This window comes from Ptychodera flava, chromosome 14, assembly GCF_041260155.1.
Source record: "Ptychodera flava strain L36383 chromosome 14, AS_Pfla_20210202, whole genome shotgun sequence".
NCBI lineage: Eukaryota > Metazoa > Hemichordata > Enteropneusta > Ptychoderidae > Ptychodera > Ptychodera flava.
In genome coordinates, this window is record NC_091941.1 from 13,426,610 (window position 1) to 13,450,685 (window position 24,076).

At 39.5% G+C, this 24,076-nt stretch overlaps 1 protein-coding gene across 1 annotated transcript in view; it reads right to left on the bottom strand.

The window, feature by feature from the left end:
• Positions 1 to 24,076, bottom strand: part of LOC139150594 (uncharacterized) — a 195,065-nt gene that overhangs the window by 60,319 nt on the left and 110,670 nt on the right. The window contains 1 exon segment of the mRNA XM_070723031.1: positions 4,180 to 4,638. Coding sequence (XP_070579132.1) covers positions 4,180 to 4,638 — 459 coding nt within the window.

Below are 24,076 nucleotides of genomic sequence, written 5' to 3' on the forward strand. Positions count from 1 at the left end.
TTAAACATCAACAAAATTAAAAAGAAACAACTATTATCATCATATTGACGGGACTCCATGCATGGAAATTACTAAAGTGAAAACAGGCTTTTTGCTTTTGAAATCACTTTCTCATTGACAAAAACTATGTCAACCAAGCCTACCTGACAGTGCCAGCTTGGCTAATGCTTCACAAATCTTGCTCTCAGTTGATTTGACAACTGTTACAAGGTGGAAGTATTCACACATGCATTTTTAAATGGAATATCAAATCACCAATTGCCCAGTGGAGTGTACAAAACAACCTGCCAGAGAGAAAGCATCACAGCCATCCGGTTGGCCGGGTAGCTGTTAACTGCACATACACTTCCGATTGGAGAAAAAAAAGGGGCCTCTCGATGGTCTCCTGAGGTATTAAAATATTCACCTCTTTTTAGAAGAACAAATAAATTTTTCATCTGAAGAACCTGCCGTATTTCATCCTACACTGGCATCGGTCGAAGCATGCCCCATTAAACTTTGATGGAACATTTTCACTGTTCTATAATTGATCAACAGCTTTACAATCAATTGGTGCGAGGAATTGTCTGATAAATTCTTCATAGACTACTAACAGGCTTACGATGGGAAACATCGATTTAATTACTCTTGTACAGCCCTACTTCTCTTCTTGACATTATCTCACTGTAATGAGACAAACTATTGCAGACTTCTGAGGGCAGTGTCCGCGGCGATATTTCTACCTGCTTAATTGATCCCATCCAGGAATACCTATTTGGAGTCCTGGCAGCTGATAATGATTGACAGCGGTGGTTACGAGTAATGAGGCTACTTTTGAGAGGTCATATGACTCTAAGTCTGGGCCGCAGTTCTTTACAGACAGTGCAAGACGGGCACACACGCAATTAGTGAGAACCCCTCCTCCATATCAATCCATTGACACGGACGTGCATTAATCCTCTGACCACTACTGGACTGCAGGCCTGCTTCCACACAAATTCACCCTAAAACAGCCAAGAACTGAAACCTGACACCGATGATGAAAGTCTAATGCTGAACAGTCACTATTCAATACATCACCTTGGGGGTTTTTTTGGTGGGGAAGAAACTATACTCTACAGTTTTTGAAAGCTTACTTTACATTATGCTGATTTTAGCTAGTTTTTACACAAATATAGCTGAAATAAGTTGACTTTGGACATCAATATTTTTCCACTCAAACTTGCCAGGCTAAGCACATAATGCCAGCTAATCGCTAACCCCTGATTGACATATGCGCTGAAGTGGGATAGCTGCTGTACAAGCATTCCTTTCTCCTGTGAATAAAAGCTAAAAACAATCCCCATTTACTCCCAGTGAAGACGTTTCTTTGACCGTGCCAAAAAAAGTCCCTTGCTCAACACAATGAAAATCAATCACATACAAAGGTGATAATAGGCAGAGAAAATTAGAAAGCCCACCTGACTTGTTTTGACTTTTCAGGGGTTGGGACTTAAGCACTTAACTGAAAGCAGACCCTCTGTGCCAGGAGTTCCTCATTACCACAATGTTAGCTGCGTGAAGCCTGCAACTTTTGCCCTCCCCAAAAATGTCTTGCAAAATCTTAATGGGATACATATACACATCATATCAACCCAAATCCTAATTTTATCCTGTAAAATTGTATCCAGCTGTGTCCCACACCTATATATCAAACCCCAAGATGACAAATATAGCAACTTTAAGAAACTAACGGCAACAAAGAGAACAAAAACGGCAACTCTAGTTTTATTTTTAACTTCACTCTAATCTTGATAGCCAATACCTGCATGTCCCTCAGCAGATACTCTATTATCAAGTATTTGTTTTATAAATTAAATTGTACTGTACTATTAATATTAATTAACACAAGAGCCACAATCACCTAAACTAAATTTAAAGCCAACCTTATGAACACTCAACGTTTGGCAGATGTCCAAGAGGTATCCGAGTCATCAACCGCAGAATTTTATCGTAATCACACTCGTACGGTTTCTGTTTCTTTTCACAAAATCAGATGAGTCGGGTTGACACATGGATAGCGTTTGTGTCAGCTGAAACTACACGTGTTGCCGAGGTGCACTGTCAACACACAATAAACTAATTTTGAAGCTTTCACATACTGTACAAAAGGAAGAGTATGTGTGCCGAGGGAGAATCATACTGTCACCTCATGCACCGGTAACCTACTGTATGTACTAGAGTATACACACGATGGCCACAGATGCTTCGACTACTACACACAATGGGAATACAGCCAGAAAACTCAAAATGATGTTGTCGGAACACCTACCTCAATAAATAAATTGTACTGGTGTGTGGTTATTTGTGGTGGCTGAAGATTGTTTAGGTCATTGCTGGTCGATGGTGCACTAGCCATTACTAGGAGTCATGAGAAGATCCCTGACCAGGAGCCTGGCGTTCAGTATATTGTTAGCAAACAATAAATAAAACTTTCTCTTCCAACATTGAGTGACAGTTTTATTATTAACAGACCCTTCCATTCTGTAATGGGTGGTGCCAAACTGTAAATCTCTCAAGTGCTTATTATGAGTGAAGAATTTACCTTCCATTCAAATTGATTGTGCCGGCTACTATTAACATGAAGGCCTGCACACATTAACGGCTGATTCAATAACGCGAGGGCGTATACATTAAAGACAGCACTCAGCTCAACTGCCATTGATCCGAAAGAAAGAAATGGAGTTAACTCTTAAATCCAATGTTTATCTATGGGAGACAGACAGGGTCGGCAGGTCTGCCATGAAAAATCAATTCTACCACAATCTCCATGAACCCATTGGTGGACATAAATCGTTGTTTTCAGGGACACTACACCTTTTATGTCTTTGTAGTGTTCAGAACCATACAGATAAACTTGTCATTAATTAATCTCATGTGCTAGTCCATTGCTACAGGATTGAATGGTCAAATCAGGCGAACTGGGAGGTCCTACATGAAATGCTGAAGACCGCATGCAAGGCAGTCTTTGCCATCAATGTAGAGCACATGTAAAATAATACGCTTTTCATTTGACTTAAGATAATTACATATTGACAAGTATTAGCCTGAAACTGATATCTATTTTGCCCTTTAATGACTCCACATAAAATTGTTTCCTCAAGTCCACTGAAAATCTCTGAAAGTTTTGCCATCACCAGCAAATCCATAAGAACGCCAATTAATGGAAAGTAAACCACTAATTTCAATCAGTGCGAGCATTTTACTTTTCATTCATTAAAACCGAACTTTTACTGGTATTTTTTTTTTTGCGGTCTGTGTTTACGTTTCAAGCTGGGGGTTTACCACATGCAGTTCAGTCCCGTCTGCACACCTTCAGTATTTTAAAACAGTTGCCTTGGTGCCCTTCAGCCACTTGCCCAAACAATGACTCAACAGCCAGAAACCCAATACTTTGCCCATGGAACTAACAGCCCACCTCTCCTGGATCTCTCTCCCGCCATTCAAGCATGCACTTGAGAGTCTAAACACAATTTCTAGATCTTGAAGAGAGTGGCTCCATGTATCTGGGGACTTCACACTGAAACAAGCGGTTCATACGATAGACTACTTATTTGCCTTCTTGAATAGCGAAGTGTTCTTAATAAAGTGACTTTTTCACTGTGGCATATCAATGGTTTTGTTGTTCCGTGCTCCCTCGCATACATGTTCCCAGGTAAACCTCAGATGCCTTGTTTTGGTGCTGTACGCCTATACCATCATGCCTTCCCGGCAGCTTTTGTGTCGTTGTTCCATTGTAGTAGTTTGTATGGCTGTGTCCTGGTCACCAAATGATGGTGGCATCTATGCTAGCTGACACAATAACTATCTAATCAATGCTGCCTTTTCTCACTGAGACTTCAATGAGAGCAGTTTAGCTTTGATTTTTATTGACTACCCCTTGGGGACAGCCCAGCCAAATGATCTGATGTGAAAATGCTTGATGTATACATATTCTGGCTGCCTTTCTAAGTTCCTGCCATGATCAGGTGACGCTAATACATAAGTTGTATGATACCATTGGTCTTCACTGTAGGTCTTTTTTTTCAACAAACAGTAGCTGATACAATTTACATAATTTTCATCAGGCGATATCATATTCAAAATCAAATGACCATACATTTATAAATTGCAATACCTTTGTTGTTGGCACGTTGCTTCAATAATGATCATTTTCCTTACCTGATAATGGGGAGGTAAGGCACTTGACTGTTGATTACTCCAGGCCGATAACGATGCAGAGGATGACTTGCTGCTTGCGCTGTCCCCTTCCAAATACTGCTGAGCTTGCGCCGCCAGCTGCATGGCTGACATTGGAGATGACATGCTGTTGGGGGTGGCGTAGGGACTTTTTCCCTGCCTCTGCCTGGAGTGCCCAAGGGATTTGTCATGGGAATGGTGCATGTACAGACAACGCTGAAGGGAGGCTAGGTTACAGGAGCCCACCAATGCCGGGATGTTGCTCAGGGAGGATGTGTCGCCACTTGACTGCGCTCGTTCCAGCGACTGCACCATAGCCACTGCTTCGTGCTTGAGTTGGTTGAGGTGCGTGGCGCACACTTCGCATCTGTTGTCAGTCCATTTCTGTGAACTGTCTGGAACTTGTAGCTTATCATGTAAAATTGCAGATATTTCATGTGCCTGTGTGGGAAGAGGAAAAAGGAATCACGTAAATATGATAAATGATCTGTTCATTGTGGTGGTGATGATTGATGGCAAAACGATGCAAAAAAGCACCATCTCTGCAATCTCTCTCAGAGGAATACAGACAAAAACCTTGCCAATAACTGACAGGAAACAGAACAAAAAGAGAGAAACAAAAAAGTATGATAGAATGTGCATAAAACTACCATTGAGATTCTCTTGTCGACAATAAAGACATTCCCGGCAGTTAACTTTGACAGCTGAATCCTTCAAGTATTGCTATCCACAAAGTGGCCCAAATTCAGTGCTAATTTATGCATCAATTGCCTGACACCGAGGGCAGTATTGTGCTGGAAACAGAGCTTCATTAGATTGCATTTCCCTTGCTTCTGATGCGCATGGAATGGGCCTGATAACTACAATATGCCTGGTTTCCCCTTTCAATGTTATCAGCTTGAAAAATCTAGAGATGTAGAGAAATGGATTAATGACGATAAACAAAGAGATAATGGGAACTTCCCATTATTAGAGGGGGTATGTAATTATAGTATTTTCAAAAAGAACAAAGTTTAGTTTGGAGCTGTTGCTGCTTTAAATAGTCAGTAAATGCAGACAGCCTATGCTTGTTAAAACACCTAGTAGTAATCATTACCAGACCATTACCAGTATTTAAGACCAAAATCATCATACACCAAGGAGAACCATGAATGGTTTGAGCCAATCAAAACTTGTTGAATATGGGTGGGTCTGTTAGTGCATCCAGTATTTCACTGGCTCAAATAGGTACTTAGTGCGGACATGTATAGGCGTCATGATCTGCTGAATGGAACAAAGCCAGGGGCATTGTCATGATGCTAATTAACAGTAACTGATTAATTACTTTACAAAGTGAACGTTTGTTGCATGCAATTCCGCAATCAAGGTGCTAGCTCCAGGGGACATTCTGAAATATAAACATTGCAGTTTTTTTTTAATTAGGGGTTCTGAGTTGGTCAGGAAACTCGTTACAAAAAGGTTTACTTGCCTGTAGTTGTGATAAATAAACAGGGCTCATCAAACTAATTAAAAGTTTATTTTTGGCTATTTAATGCAGTTCAGTACTATTGTTCACACAGTTGACTCATGTCATCTGCTTTGAAATTATCTTCTGTTCACTGACTGACTGCTAAAGAAAGCAGTCAGTCACAGACAGACTGTGTGCAATGGCATTGTGTTCATATTATTACCAGTTTATGCACCGTCTGCTTATAATCCGGGCTATATAAAGCTGTTATTTACCACATTAATTCGCATAATTGTGACGTGATTTCTTGTTAAATCTGATTTAATACAGCAGAATGTCTGAGAATTAACACTAGCCAAGCTTTAGGTGTAGGTGAACATATGGCGTGTATGCCATTGGCCTGTCAGCCTTTGAACCAGGGTATGGACTATATCCAGCCATCTAATTGCAACCACACAACTGAGTTGCAACTAGGGGAATTCGAGTCATGTGTACCAACCAGCGGAGAACGCACAGGATGCCAACAATGCTTGCTGAGATGCACATGTGCCTCTCACAACGTGTATGTTGATTTAATAAACATCAACAAAGCTGGCATACTTCAGTTCTTCATCATGGCAGGCAACAGCCCACAGTATAAAAGGAAATTTACCGTGTTCTATTCAAAATTTATCATTAGCAGACAATTGCTTTTCCCAACGTTTCACACCGAACACAATTGCAGAATTATATATGGGGTTTCATCTTTTCATGAGCCGCACAAAATAGGCAAATGCCAGAATGATGGATGGCTCGATCACTCTATTCAGAAATCAAGATGTAAAGCTGTCCATGAAATCAAATTAACTTGGATGTTTCTTTGACAGTCTGTGTTGTCAGAGCTGAGGAATGTTCAGGCTTAAGATGGGAAAGTTGCGATCACTTTGAGTAATTTTCTGCAAACAGTGTTTACGTTACGGTGATCTATGTCATGATGTTTATTCACTCTGCTTGAAATTAAAGTTATGTATATAGTTAATTTTGTAAAGAATTCAATTTTTTTTAAACCTTTCAATGGAGGCTTACCGGAATCTTTACGTGTAAAACACTCAAGACTCTACAAGTTATAGCGTATTTGAGAACTGTCACACTTATCTGTCAAACAAATTACCCGCTCTTTCATGCAAATCTCTAACACAACACTGGCCGGTTTATTGACCCTTTGAACACTCAATTGCAATCTACAGGCATTAACAAATGTTTGAAATGCCATGTTTTAACCATTATTTTTGCATTACACAAGGAAATATAAAGGCCTGCATTCTCCTGTTGTGAGAGACAAACAGGAGATTAGAAAAACAGGAGGACAATTAAGAAACGTATAAGATGTTCCTACATATTCAATTCTTTTGAATGGTTCAACAAAAGTGATGGTTCAAAGATAGAATTTCCTGGCAAAGAACGTTGAGGTTTGCAGCAATACAGAAGGCTACAAAAATCAACACTAAGCTGTGAAATGACAGCTTGTTCATCATGTTCCCTGGGGAATCTTTTCAGGTACAAATTAAAATCATGTAAGCCATCAGTAATCCATCATAAACACGGAAAAGGAAAAGGCCTGGCCACATTTCACATGGTATTAAATGATAAGAGTATTTATTTTTTGCTGGGTGCAATTAGCCACTTTCAGATTGCATGCTGTAAGCTCTTGATTCTCATTTTTACACACATACTCTCATCTGTACAGCATTTTTGTACAAACAGAGTACAGTTCCTGATTATCCGATGAAAACTGCTATGTTGCTGACAGCACAGTACCTCCAAAGATTGTTCAAAATTGAGCTGCGTTTATTTGGATTACTCACTTTCAAAATGATTTTTAAATGTCCACCAGTGAAGACATGTTCCCATCTTGGTTGAATTGGAGACACCCAAATTAGGCCAAGGTGAGGATAATGTGTCTCTTGATAGCCATTTGGTAAAATGACGCTGATACCTCTTTGATCTGTTTTGTCATACCTTGACCCCACTGTATCCTTGACGCGCAATTTGTCCCATTAATTAAGGATTTCCTCTACATAAATGCTGCCTTTTGGAATGATATACGATTGCACCTGCAGTGGCCCTGACAGCCCTCACTTACCCTTTTATAATATTGATATCGTGCAGGGATGCATCACAAATGGCAAGAGATATCTCTGTAATACATGGATGAAGGATTATCTGTCATCTTCAAGGTGTCAAATACACCCAACTGGATGCAGATAACATTCCACCAACTGCATCATTGTTTCCTTTGCAAATACAAGGAATATCTACCATATCGACTATTCAGTGGAGTTGAAAATAGACAGAAACTGAGACTTTACTCAGCAGGGAATGCTCGATAACTATGAATTCCAGGCAAAGACTCTAAGCAACTGCCAAGAAATTTGATGAAGCGTTCGAAAGATGCTGGAGAAAAAAATGCATCACTGCCCTGAACTCATGGGAATCAAATCAAAGTTCAAGAAAGAAGCCTTTTAGCCCAGAGCATCTAGTAGCTTGGAAAAAGATAATCACCATAAAATAAGTTTATCTGGAGTGTATCAAAATGGACGATAAAGACTTTGATGGTTGGTCAAAGCAGTTTGTAAGTATTCCCTGAGGTCACTTCTCCTCCTATCCACTTGGTTTATTTATCAGTGGCAAGATGGGGTCAAGGAGACACAAACTTCCTTTCAAAGGCTATGATGGAACGATTCTTCAGAATTTTCTCATAGTTTGGTGTGTCTGTGTGTTTACACCTTTACATAATGAATCATTGGGCATAAAACCGGTTTTAGAAAGGGTAAGATGATGTCTTCATGAAACATCACATTTTTTGCGGCAACACCAAAAGGGTACAGTCAAAGTATCTCAAAACATGGCTGTTTACTGTACAGTATATGTTACAGTGTTGCATATGTGATAACATGCTTCCCCCTGAGCACAGAGGTATTTCACCTAATTAGCACTATGTAAGCTGAAAGCAGGATTATAAAGAACACTCAGGTGTCCGGACCTTGTGCCCTTGAAGTTGTCAAAGGCAGAGAAAAAAGCCACAGTGACCCAAAACATTTCTGAATAGATGCAACAGAAATAAAATGGTAGGATTACCAAAGTCGCCCCTCCCAGGTCCACACTCCCAGTTGTAGTAATCATTGTATTGGCGGCCATTGGTGACTATACGTCTAACAAAGAGGTTTCATGTTGTTGCTCTATCTCTGAATACACGACAGGACACCGGAGCGAGGTCAGAGGATTGCAATACTACACTGAAATCAAGGTGATCTTCAAGCGTTACCATTTACGCCAAAGACAGATTCCTCCGTTGATGAATTTTTTGGGGGTTTCAAATATATTGCCAATCACTGAGAATACAAGTTAAGGTGGTGTTAATGTTAGAACTGACATCAAACTAATGCTGTACTATGCTGAGTTGACTGACCAAAAGCTGAAATAAAGTGATAACAATGGTACTCTCCAATCAGAATGCTGCTTGCCTGTCAACACTGCAATTCGAAGTTTTTGAAAATCTTAACATATTGAATCCATTTACTTTGATACAATCTCTGTGATACCATTATTTAATATAGCTATGAATTATTCCTGTACCCTAAATGATGCTCAATTTCTACGCGACACACAAAGGTTTGTCCTTACACAACTCAACTACACATGGCTGATGTCTAGCTCTGCATAGCAGGGCTGTGTGTTACTGGCGTTATACGGCCTCATAATGCCGGTAACACACAGCCCTGCCATGCAGAGCTAGGCTGATATCCTGATGTACAAAATATACAGAGCGAACAAAAAAATCAGTGCGCCCATCACACAATGGTTACCTGCTGTGCAGATCTTTTCTCCACACCTCTATACGGTGTTGGTCGTGATGTCACTGTATACGAATGACCAGCTTGTCCAGATACGTTTACTTTTCTTGAGTCGAAGTCCACGCAAATCTCAATGGCAAAACAGTCTGGCTTTGGTTCGGCCATGCTTAAATTTTGCCAGATAATTGCAAACCCTTCATCTACCTAGAAACTTTCATGTTGACAATGGTTTGTTATTACCCGCTGTCGTACGTATCCACAGGAATTCAACATACTTAGACACTACCAGTGCATTGCCTGAATCACCAAAACGTAAATAAATTCATCATTACAAAAGAAGGTTTGCTTTAGCTGTAAATCTCACTGTTAATGATGCTTAAGTGACGCATGCGAGTCATAAAATCATGAATGATTTGTGCTCTGAAAAGGCTTTTTTTTTAACATATCTCGCCTTGAAAAGCAAGAATATGCAGATTTTTCTAGCTATTGAAGGGCCTGAGTGGTGTTGAGCTCACACGTAACCACAATCTAGACTTTGTGGTGTAATATTTCAGCCCCTGTGCCGAGCTTCAACGGGAGAAGCGTGACAAAACCCACAGAGGTAGCACCTACATTATTTACAGACAACACCTCCAGTGTCCATTTGGGGCAGCCACAGTTCACTCATCCATCTCTAAACTGTCCACAATAGATTTCTCTTTCTCCCCTTTCAAGACATTGAGATAAATGTACCTTTGAAAAGTATGGCTAGACCAAGACTTGGAATGTCAGAGTCTTTGTTTTCCTGTATTTTTTTCTTTATGTCACCGCAAAATGCTGACTGGTTTTACACTTTCATTTGAATAAATCCTGACTGTGGAATGTGGCAAAGCACTATTGGGCCAAATCTTGTGTAAAAAACCTGAGGTAAGTTCATAGAAGCTGGAGACATATGTTAGGAGTTTCTCTTGTTTCTTTAAATCCAAGCAAGAACTTTAAATTCGTCAGAATGAGGCCCTTTGGCTAGCAGGAAGTGTTTTTTTTTGAAAGGAGTAAAAACTAAGCTGAAATCAAGTAGCATGTGAAGGAACGAGTACATTGCTTCACGTTTTCTAGAAATACCTAGACCTGACTTCAATTTCTTCGGCAATACTTTGCCGACAAACCAGAAAGTCAAAATACTTTGGCTTCAAGTTAGCATGTGCTTCCCTATTTCACAAAGAATTCATGAGCTGAATGCTCTCCAAGGCAGCATTACAAACCGTACAATGGACGCTTAATTGAACTCTGAGATTGGGTTGAGATTTATTGGCCTTCTTAGGTTGCACTGTCCTTTTTCCATGGAAACTGACAAGCTCTTTTACGGACTTTCCACAGTTCAGCTCTATAAATATCCCTCTACTCTAGACGGTTTCAAGTTGAAATGTCTGGCTATTTGGCATTCCTACATAAAGTCTGGCATACTTGATAGATCTTCACAGAATTTTCACCTGGGGTATAAGATTCTATGGAAAGTTGTTTTCCTAAGCAGCATGTCTAATTTCATGGCCATGTTGGTTATGCTTCATAGATTTGCGTCTAAAAATCCACAATATACAGTGTTTTCAATCGGGTTCGAACTCACAACATACGGCAGTCAGTCACCTAGTGGAGAAGCCACAAGTCATGCTCCCCTACACAAACGCATGGTGAATACAGTTACGGTAGGTTGACTGTATAATCTATGTCATCATGTGATGACATCAAATGACATCAAAACCTTATCATAGCTGTTGAAATACGTCTACCTTTTAGATATTAAAAACAAACTTTGCGAGCAATGTCTTGAAACGATGTGACACAGTGTCACAAGTGTCAAGAGGTTGGTATAGTTACATGCTGTTTTGATACGCACTACAACACCTGTGTTGGTACCTCCAGCCATGAATACAAGACACAGACAACTTAAATAAAGGATGTCCCTTCTGCAATAATCTTCCACATGCTTTCTTTGTTTTCTATCTAAAGTCCAAAGTGTAGCAATCTTGTTGAAAAAACTTTTTTTCTCAAAGAATGAGTAAATTCACAATCCAACAACAGATTACCTTAAAAAACTCTAACCAAATTCTCTGTAAACAATTTAGAATTGGAACAAAGCGCATTAAGAAAAAGGAAGTTTGCAGCAGTACAACAGCAATGCTTAATTCAAACACAAATACATTATGAGATCTCAACAATTCAGTGAACCAGTGTTCAAAATGTTGAACTTTTACAAACTTGCGATTTACATGAATCTTATAAAGCAGACATCAGTTTTAAATGGAACTGTTGAGCTGCTATTTCATCAGAACTGAGTTACGGTACAAGATCTTGTGCGATTATGCCTTTACTGGTAACCAGCAATATAAGAGCTACAGAGAACAAACACACACATACGAGACACACCAGTCTCTCTTTTAGCACTATTAAGTCTGTCCTTTGTCAGTTCCCAAAGAAAAGTCTTGAGTCGTTTTCACTGGGGCTTAAAGGAATTCCATCCTTTGGAGATTTGCAATGAGACAAAGTGCAAAGTGACTGATAGCGAGGAAACCCAGACTATTATTAAATAGAGGATATTCATTTGCAGACAATGCCACTCAAGTATTTGCTTTTGGCTTCACAGCTTACCACATATCTTGAGATCTCCAATTTAACCCGGCTGATGTGAAAAGTCAGACAGCTAAATTGGTGGGTGAAATGCTGCAAGCAACACAGTAAATGTTTGTTGTAGCGTCATAAGGGCTTTTGCTGAGCTTTTGCAAAACTGTACATAAAAAACATAGAAAGCTGGCTTTCGATTCAGGTCGATGACCCACTTGTACAATGGTCTTGTAAAACAAGTTCAAAATACCTCAAACTTTAAATTGTTACATGGAAAACGTCCCTGCAGGGAGTTCATTTATCTCCCAAACTCCTGCCCCTATAGCTCAAAGTCTGACAGGAGGGGAGGGGAAATCAACAGCAAAATCACAGCACATCAAGATGGAAAGAGGGCAGGTTCCCATTGGCATATCAACAAGTGTCATGAAACAATAATACTTCAATGAGAATCCTTCTACATAGCTCTACAATCTTATCTTCCTCCTAGCTTTGTCCATCTGTGACAACATTCAGTATACCTAAAACTGCAGTACAGAGGGTATCCTCATCCATTTATTCATTCATTGGAAGGTCCTCAAAGCCCACCTGAAATAGTAACTACAGAGGCGAGAATTGGTAATATCAAACACAGCCCTAAAAGGCCTATAATAAAGTACTTGATACGCTTAGTGTGTCACTTTTCGTACTAACAAAACACTATGGTCAAAGTAAAGTTGAAAAAAAAATGTGGGAGGAGCTTGAGGTCATTACCAAAGAATTATGAGCAGTTAACACCAAAGATATATAACCTATTACCATCTCTCCAAATCCAACTTGAAGGCCATAATATAAAGGTGACATATCTGTGTCCTGAACAACAAACTTGGCAACATAGGTGTGAACTGAAACATTCACAGCTACTTTGTGCACAGAAGTGAAAGATTATATCAGAAAAGGAATTTGTCTATTTTCTTTCTGTCAGGACACTCAATTATACACTATAAGCCAATAACTGGAAACAATTTCACAGGAAGTTCTCACAAAGTTCCCCCAAAAGCAATAAACTTTTGTGGCTAGAGAAATACCAAACAGCTGTTTGCCTTGCAGGTATGCTTACCCTCTGACATCTCTATTTTGGGTGTGTGCTATTAGACATTTATGAGGTGAGCACTACATTATACACTCCTGTGCCCGGCAAATACACTTCAATGAAATCACTATGAAGAAACGTTGCTAAGGCAAATACCACTTCTTCTGATCAGGCTGCACTATCTTTTTTCTGCACGTGACCTCTCACCTTTGTGCTGGTGATGGAGTGTGTACACGAGTTCACTCTCACAGGCTGCTTCTTTTTTCTTATACTGCCAAGATCCTGAAGTGACCGTCCAGTATCCATACGTGTTGCTCCGGCTGCCAACAACAGCTACATGAAATTGAGGATCTCCACACAGTCACCACTACTTAACTCACCTGGGCCTTGGGGGTCAGCCCAGCTTACAGGGTAAATGTTTACAGTCATTGTTCAGATAAAGTGGAAATCACTGAGCAAACATGTCAGGTGTGTTGTACAGCAACTGCACTGAGGCTCTGTGGTAAGATAGCCTTGGAGAACTTCTATATGAAGAAAGGCACAGAATATGCACTGACTGCATCCTTCCTTGCACACAAGTGCACCCTGGGTTACAAGAACATAGGCCTTGGTCTGTTACCTGTGATGTGTTAATGAATGGGGAGGGGCATTAAGTAATACAGACAAGCTGATGATTAATAAGTACCAGCCGCTATCGACCAGCCAATCAAACAGCCTCAAGGTAGCATCCAAAAACAACAAAAAACTTCATCCTCTACAAATTTGAATATTATGAACTCCATTCGCAAAATCCAACATAAAACGATCCCTCAGCTGAAAGCGTACAGACGCTCAAAAAACATACAATACTTCACTTCCTGAATTCTTTTTTGCTTAGAACATACACTTGCTTTTCCCCGGTGTAATTGGAACCGGAACAAATTGCTTTGCGGTAATAAGAGAGAGGGCAAACTGCACAGTGACCACACTGAAAGACTCGAGCCCCCGGCTTGCCCAAAAACTGTCCCACCTATTACATCAAATTTCCCATGACTTGTATTTTCTATGGCTGTTATTCTTTCCCCTTGCTAACTTTCTGTGTTAAGCATTGTGTCCAGTGAGATATAGCATGGCAAGGTGCAACAATGCAAAGAAAAGCATGAAACGGTTGAATTTCCACCGCCCTCCACTGTTACCAGCAACCAGGGGGTTCCCTGTGGCCACATGCAGCGTCTGGCCTGACTTTCAATTTACAGGCAATCCTGCAAGACTGAACGGCTGGTGACTTTTCTTTGAAAAAAGAAAAATACCAGAACAACAGTGCTGTGGTAAGCACTGAAAGGCCAGATTTACTTAGTTCAAATATTCCTACATAACCACAATTTGGGTCTTTGAATGGGTGGAATGAATATGATATGCTCAGTATGTGCTTTGTGTTTGAGCATGGTATTACGTGTGGAGTGCATTTCACCGGCATGCTGTGAATATCCTATATGGAACTGTATAAAGTTTACCCAGTGTGCTTTCCGCTCATATTTCATCTCCATAAACACCATTTATGGCGTCAGCTTAACCATGAAATAATACCAAAGGTGCAAGTGACAATTCTTGACACATGTATGCCATTATAAGCAGTTTAATACAGCAAAATTGTGAGTAATAAGGTTGGTTGTTGATTCTCTGCTTGAAGTGATATAATTGTGCACTTCAGCTGAATAAATTTTTATCCTAAATTAGGAAATATGTTATAAAAATGAAGAAATATTGCACTTGTCATAATTTTTCAATAATTCAAAAACCATTAAAACTCAAGGGGGCAGCCTTGTCAATCACAGACCTACCTGAAGTGTACATTTTTTTCTAAAGAGATGGGTGTTGCCATAAAGTTAACTAAATGTTTTCTTTACTCTTCACCTTACAAGCAAATTTTTTTACGAATTTTACCTGTATTTATTCTTGGCAGATTAAAACGGAATCAGTAGATAAGGCAGCCTTGATCACAAAGACCTTACCAAGAAGGCCAGCAGACACTCAGGTACATCATTGAAATTGACAACATAATTATACTATGGTTTGTTTTTCGTTATGCAGAGTGTTATTCAACACAAGAGTCAATTAATAACCACTGAAAATACACATCCTTCTGATGTTTTTCTTGCCACTTTAACTGACTAATTTATAAAATAACAGTGTAAAACACTTTGATGGCAATTTGGTCATTTTTGGTACATGAACTCTGATATCAATTTTGTGTTTTTAAAAGCTGTCACTTATCCGGCTTGTCATAGCGTCTGCTGACAACATGCATGTCATAATAGAGATTCCGGCAGCAAAATTAGTCTGGCCAAATCTGTATGTAAGCGGTATCACTTATCACTGTATCTCAAGAACGCTGGTAAATAAGTATGGTGATAGTGGTTAAATGAATTATGCCCATGTTCTTTGTCACGTACACTTTTGACGATAAAACATGTACCTCGCTCTGGCAATAACATATTTCATGAAACTCAATTCAAATTCCCTTAAACTTACCCTTGGACGAGAACAGCCTGAAGTCAATGGCCATGAATTATATGTGTTGGCTGCATATGAAGGGGAGAACTTCTTGCGAAGGAACTGCCTGGTAGCTGGGTCGTCCCACAGACAGGGGATATTTTCAAATATGCTCCTGTACAACGCAAACTCTGGATCATTGACATAGCAGTGACTTTGACAGTTTTCCATGACGACACAGTATCTGTGTGAGTTGTGACTTGTCACACAAGACCGGTATCAACACAGAGAGGCAGATGGCAGGGGCTGTGTGGTACAGTGGCAGGCAAAGCTGTAGCAAAGCTTATCGCCGTGCTGAGGTGCATTCATGTAAATCAAATCTGATGATTGATAGGTACACAAATGCGGCCGGCTACCAGACCTGCAACTGACACTTGGCACCATGGGGCACTCTATGTGCTATCAAAAGTTATTGAGACTTGTTGACACTGGGCTTCACTAAAGTGTAATTTGGCTCATGGAGGACAGTAAGGTTACGCGTTTGGGGTAACAGTGGATTTAAACAATGCACAACAAACCCATCCCATCTTCTCTATTATCTGAAGGGTTACGGAACACTTCTGATACCCTAACAGTTACCATGGGGCACAATCAACTATATTTCTCTCATGATGGTGTCCTGCAGTTCCTGTCCTTTTTTTAAGAGCAGAATGCACACGCTGAAGTGAACAAAAGGAATCCAGCGCAAACACTCATGGGCCTGCAGGAAAATTTTATCATTCTTGGCATATGATCTAACTGTGCGATGGAGAGGTCACGACAGGCACACTGCAAATTAATTGCTTTTCTGACAGTCAACTCACTTGACAAGTCCATTTGCTTTTGTCTCTTTTCAAGAAACCATAATTTCTTTTGGGGGACTCTGAAAAACTCTTATAAATGGTTTAGTGTTCAAACAATTCACTACCTGTAAACTACATGTAACAGTAGACAATGTCAACAATTCAAATGCTTTTGGAATTCACACAGCAGGACAAAAGTATTTTATCAACAAGACTGAAATGTACTTCAGTATCATTCTGGCAAGACTGCAGTCAGCCCAATCTTTCATCATTTACAGAATTTGAGTCTAGACAGCTCAATACAGCCTTCCCCTTTGTGAAAATGAAAATATCACCGAAAAGTGAACAGGAATATACTTACATTTCATCTTAGTTAACCATACTAAAATACGAAATTACTTTCTTTGTATATTATTATTAAAAGCGCACACACATGAAACCTAGTTACTGTGTGCATATGGGCAGACAGCATATAGCCTTAAACAACTCAGACACCCTTTCATAATATTTTTTCTCCTGTAAATCCTGTTTGTATAATGTGCTTATGGTTTGGTGTTTTCATAGAAATTGTATGAGGCTGATACCTGTTACATCCACTCTACTAGACCACCCATTGATCCTTTACATTTCCCTGTTCTGAAGGCATACGTTACGCATGGTTTGGCAGACTGTTGAAAATATTAGGGCTTTTTTCTTTATAAATAAAAAAAAATGGTGCAACAATACATCCTACATGCCAAAGCTTTCACTGTTAGAGTTAAGCTTGCAGTGCGTAACTGTGACCTAATTTCATTGTGTGATAAATTTTCTCAAGTGACACGCTTATATCAAGTCTTTGCATCTGATCACAGAAAAGACGTTTACTTGTGGCACTGTGCTGTCGGAGTGAGATCTCTGTACAATGCAAAACAGGTAAGCTTTCTCACAATCATCTGTGAGGGCGCCAGCTGGATACCAGGTACTGTAATAGAGTCTTTGCACAGAACTGAGGGGGAGATCAAAGACTTCCAACTCTAACAGAGCAATGATTAGTTTACTCTATTTTAATAAAATTTAAAGATCATTCAAAAATGCATTTAATTTTAATTTGTCTTTGATGACATTTCTTCATTTATTCTATATGAATGAACTGATCATATTTAGTAAATTGCAAAAAAAGGATCTTCATAGGATTGGGCGATGGAAACAGGTGCAAATTACCTAAACATTCATAGAACAAATAGATGACTCTCTATGCTGGAAGGACCACTAAACTATGAACACCTGTGTAATTTTCCTAAAGAAAATAAGCAATGTACCCAGACTTAGTGGCCTAGCTTTTGTGTGTATCAATGTCATTGATACACACAAAAGCTAGGCCACTCAGTCTGGGATGTCTTTTTATTATTGCACAGTTTAAGACTGGGAAAATACAGGTCTGATTATTGTAAACCATGTCTTTTCTTGGCCTTTCACTAGTGCCACTGCCTTAATTTTAGCATATGCTTTCATTCTGGCATATCTACCCTGTGGAAAACCTATCTGTAGGTTTTACTCAAACATTTTTGCATCATTTAACACCCATCTGTAACAATGAAACGACAGAAAATGCATGATGCAAATGTTCTAGGAATAACACAGTTAATTTCACGACTGGCATGCAGATAAGATTCTTCCGGTTAAACTGGAGCAAATGTAATTGTAATCATCTTTGAAATATATTCACACAAAACGGGAAAGAAAAATGTATAAGTTACATATACAATGTAAAGGATTGTCTTTCCTGGAGTCTGCGTAAGTCACTTCTGCAATAAACAACTTCATAATATACCTTTCATTCAGTGAAAAAAAATCATCATTGGCTTGCTCTTGCGAAAATGGGGCAACAAAGATACTGATGGATTATGGAAAGTGTAATTTCCCAAAACATCAAAGAATTGACAGTACTGCCTCAATCACAGCGGGACCACCGCATGAAATAAATAATCAAAGTTGGCGGTTTATTTCCTCGTATTTTTCGAAATTATAAATACCAACACTATTAATTAAGGCTGAAGTTAGGTTTGCTCTCCCTCTTGCGTTTTTCAAAAGGGTGGACACAATAATTTGTTAAAATTGATTTTATGTGGATAGTCTGCGCTGGGCCTGAAAGTTTTGTTTATACGATGTTACTGACAGTGACAGTGTTACCCCGGGAGCTGACGATGTTATGACCACAGCACAGTTACTATTTTATTCTTCGCTAATGTTTACTTTATTAGGATGTATTAAAAATATTTTTAAAGAAAACCAACGTACCAACTGTTATGATAGAATATTTACAGCAAAATCTCACTATTTTTACAAACACTTACATTTTTGGGGATTTCTGTGAAAGCTGAATGACCGCCTTGTCCCTTCTGAATGTCGCGCTGTTTTCTTCTGCTTCCCGAAGGTCAAGGGTTACAAATGCAACGCAAACATTTCTACTATCGGGGTCTGACTGTTGGCATGACGTTCGCTGGGCCAGCATCTTATCGAAAGTTATTGTTTAACAAGTCAGTAATTGGACATAATCGCATGTTGCTCTGTGAACACTTTTAAACGCTCGTCTGAATTGCTGCAATTACTTTATGCTTGTCAGAGGCTGCCCTATTGGAGCGACGAAAAAACAAACATACTTACAGGAAGTGAAATTACAGACGACATCGAAAGTTCAGCGCGATTTTCAATATTGTACGTTGCTTATTAAAGCTCGGTAAGTTACGCCTGGGTCGTTAGGTAAGTTAACAGTGACATTTTTCATTTTGATAAATATCTAAGACAAAAGAAGATGATGAAGCCGCCGATATATATTGCCAACCCGACGCCTGTGACTGTTTGCTGTGTGGCATGTTGTACTTCCAAGTTCCATACAAGTACGCGGCGACCGCCGCTGCTTTAGAAAGGTACCTTTTTAATTAATGTGTGCGGCGGCCTTTGCCGTGTATCGAACCACGAGCGACCTTGGGCACAGGCGCATGGAATATTCAGCATACATACAGTAATGTAAAGAGGAGCCATTTTCCAGCGCTTGTCACTCTGACGGCCCGTTCGCCTGTGGATGTGGGACTCACACAGACTCACACACGTGCACGGTACTCTCAAGGTCTCAGGTACAGCTTAATCAGCCTTGTTTATATAAATTATACATGTACTCTGAAACACCCTCAAACAATTTTCGTGAAAGTGCTCCATTTTGTCGCACATCCGAGCTCGATAGCCTATACACTACAGTAACAGTGACGTTGTCATTGACAAATCCGATTCCGTTTCGTCAGCTACGAGCGCGAGCAGCCACAAAAAACACTTTTTCCAACTTTGAGGGCGATATACCGTTCACCGGCACAAGATCCTCAAAAGCTGGGCGGAGTAGAGTGGTGGAACTGTTTATTTAACGATAACATGCTCGTGGCAATCCAGTCATCAAAATGGTCATCAAGACACTAGACGCCCTGTTTGATTTTTATAAAATTTGAAATTGTTCCAATAGAATACAAACAAAGGTATCGAGTCGACTGAAGCATGGGAACTAGGACTGAGGCAAAATACAGCCAGCCACCATAGTTTAATGCTAGCACTGATAAAGTACCAATAACTTGACAATTAATTTGCCAATCGGCCCAACTGCAGTGACAAATGACAATCAGTGGCGCCAGTTTACGGTTGACGATGTCCAAATATTTTGTTTTTCAACTCAAGAAACTGAACAACATGTAGTCTATGTTTCTTCACCTTTGGAGTTTATTCATTAGCTGGTGCCATGGGCCTGTAGCACAAATGTTTGATGATAATGTTCCCGTACAACACCTTTGCTGTCAGGAATGTCTGGTATTTACTACATGAAGCAGTGCTCACATTTTGTTGTTATGTAGAATGAGTGAAGAGTAATGCTAACTATCAACACACTCTTGACTCTGTCATTAAAATTCCAAAGCAGTAACATTAGGAAGGTAAGACTTCAAAAGACTCTCAATCCTGCTATGATCTGATCTGCCACAATCTGTCTCTTCAGATCACTATCAGCTGGTCATCTGAATCTATAAAATCGCAGTTAAAATTAAGCTTTACAATACCTTAAGAAAATAAATTTACTAATTTGCTTCCATTTATCGAGGCAGACTGCAAACTGCTTACTCAAATAAATTCTCAGCTATGAGATCTGAACCAGAAACTTAACTGTGGACATCTAAACAAAACGGCCTGTTTTATTTATTTGTACTTTTACCCTGTCAGGGCCAGAGGAAGAGCAGTTATGCAAGCAGAGAGTGTTGCTGAAAAGTTAAATATACTGTACATGTCAATATGTCATTACTGGCATCCTGGACTAAAACAATCATCAATTCCCACGGTGCTCTTCCGACTTCCTGCGCACAATTCCAGAAGTACACTGCTCTGATCATTTTCACCACAGTTGATGGAGTCCACAACAGATGGAGTCTTTGTCAGAAGTACCAGCATCTTGCCTTAAAACACTAATTTAACAGGCATTGGGATAGATAAAGAGTCCTCACACACCCCTTATTTGAGTCAAAATATCTTTTGCTAAATTGAACTTGTCTTTCCTTTCATGGTTATGTCAATCAAACTTTACACACTGGACTGTGTTTAAAATTATAAGAATTCACACAATTAGTTAACATATACAGTGTGCTTCATCTTCTTTTTTTTCCCAACAGTAGTGCTAGCATATGGCTGAGATTTTTCTCATCGACTTACCCAGCTTTTTCACAATTGTTGTGCACGTGTGATTTGCCTTGAATCTTTACTAGCTGCAAAACATGATATCTGTTTGCCAATAGATTGCCACGGTTGGGCAAGGTATTCCAAACATTTCATCGATAACAAACATGCTCTGGGCAAGATTCAGTGACATGGACAATATGGGCTGATATCTGTCCAACAGATGGAGTCTTCATTGGTCAAAAAACACGATGGGAAAGAGTGGTAATGGACTGTGGAAAGTATTAAAAATAGTGATGTTTTTTTTCCCTGCAACACATGACACAGCAAATTGGGAAAAAACACCTCAAACAAAACATGTACCATGGTTACCAAACCTACATGAAAGTTATACAGCAGAGTCAACAGATTACCCAGTATGTATATGCCCCAGATGAGATGAGTCCAAATAAACTGAAACCAGACTGCAATATTTTGAGTTTCTGATTTCTACAGTTGCATACTTACAGCTGCCAGGGGATAGGTTTGCTTCCCATTCAGACAAAGTTAAACGTTTAGTTATGCCCTGCATGCACACTGCTGACTTTTGTCGCCCAGTTGAAAGGTACCCTATTGCCTTGCATGTGGAAAATATTTTGGTATAGTGTGTGTATGTGTGTTCATGTGATACCACACACAAAGCACATAACCCTTGTTCAATGGAATGGAGCATATGTCACAATACAGCGAGGAGATGGGCCTTCACTCTGATTGGGATGTTTGTTCTTCCCTTCTGTCTCCTCAGAGATGAATATCTTCTTGATGAGACCGAGCATCTCGGTTTTGAAAACAAACCAAGGGCAGGAGAATCATCTTAAATCTGACAATTTAGCTCTAATGGTGGCATCTCCAGAGAGTTTGCATCAATCTGCAGTGGAGTGGCTCCCAGAGTTGCAGTCCCTTGTCAGCACTAATAAGGCTCAAAGTGAAGAGCTTTAGAAACAACCAAGATACGGTGAGATAATGGTGCATTAAAACACTGACTCATCCCGCTGTAGGTAAAAAAAAGTCTCTGGTTTTTTAAAGCCGGGCTACATTCCTGCCTCAGAGAGGGAAAGAGAGGGAAGTGGCATTTGCAGGAAATGAATTAGTCTAATTTTCAGTCTGTTTTCATAGGGTTGTTGAAATCTGAGATCCTCACCCCATAAAGTGAGGGCAAAGAGGTTACCATAACAGCTGTGGCTAAAACATCCTGGTTAGAAGTTGTCAGATGCTGTTATCGTTTTGTAGCGGGGAACCTTTCCGAATCAGAAATTTCCATTTGAACAGACATACCGAGGCAAGGCAAACATTTACCATCATCTTGTCATGAGGAGGAGATTCGCGAGAAAGTTGTTGCGTAAGCAGAATTGGGTATGCCGGGTTATGCATACCTGATGAAACCAATGTGACTTTATGTCCAAAAGACATTGATGCTCTTTGCTGGATGTGCAGTGAAGAAAATATTGTTTCTCTGCTTACTAGGTAAATTGAACAATATCAATGAATAAAATGTTTACCAGGAGACCTTTTTCAGCTACACTCTTACCAGTTTCTATTTCAGCACATTGTATTGTCTTGTTACTCTCTCCATGATGATTTAAATTTTTGAAGCTGTACATTAAGCTTAGTATTAAGACTTTGTCTGCTGTCTAAATTATGGCTTTATCATATTTGCTCTTCCTATTGTCATAACTGACAGTAATCAAAAAAACAATAGGATTGAATTGAATGTTTTTTATTATTTTTCCAGAATTTTCATGTGGTGAAAATTGAAACATTTTTTTTTCACTATAACAACGCTGCAGGTTATCTGTGTGTTCACTATTGAAAACAATTCTTGATATTTGGATTCAAAAGTCTCCAATCAGTCTTCACTTGTTAGTTGAATGATTTGCTTTCCATTCAGCTACAATTTAGCCTGAATCCAATCACTCGTTTATTGAATAATAACTGTAAATAGATATCTTCATCTAATTAATGAACAAAATGAGATTGTAATTTTAAACTTGTAAACTATATGACGGGTTAGGACGCCGATACATCTTTGGTAATTACCTGGAATTGAAAAGTTACCTGGGGGGTCAGGGGTCACCGTAGAAATTGGTAATTTGATGTTTATTTCATTTGGGATGTCACTCTCATTTCTACTGTCCATGTCAGATGCACTGATGGTTTCCTATTACGGAATTTTCCTCGGTGTATCTTGTGCATCTGAGCTGGACTCCCTGGCTGGCAGAAGAAAAGACGGGCTTTGTAAAAAGTGACAGTGTCAATATTCTTCACTCAAAATTGGTTGAGTCATGCCGTGAGACAATTGAACTTCCAGTCATTTTATTTGATATTGTTAGCATTCATAATGGTTCACAGGGTTATTTGCAAGTTTCTCTTGAAACCGAGTTCGATCGGGGCCAGGACACAATATTTAACTTGTGCAGAAGCACAACCTACTGCCCAGTTCAGACCTCATTGTTTCAATAGAATGGTTTCTCTGCCAATTTGAAACACTTTTGATGCGTATTTTTTGACTGAATCATTCTTGTATGTTTACAAAAACCGGACAAACATCTGACAGCTGTGGAAATGCAAGCACAAAGCCTGGAAGCGCCAAGACTTCACAGAAAACCTGTTTGTGGGTCTGCCTGTCTTGTACTAAGTTGAATTGCAGGTGTACTCACACTGATTACGGAAGCTTTGTTTACCAGGGTTCCTATCCTAAAATAGCACACAATGCATTACCCATGTATTTGAATTTTTACCCGCAAACCCCTTGAGGATGTTTTTGCTATCATCAGAGTTACTCAACCGTGCCAAAATCATTGAATCTTAATTGTCTGCTCGTAATTTTGCACGTGCTTTGCATGTTCTAATTGATGTTAAATGTATTTACACTGTTCACTTCACAAGCTGACATATGTAT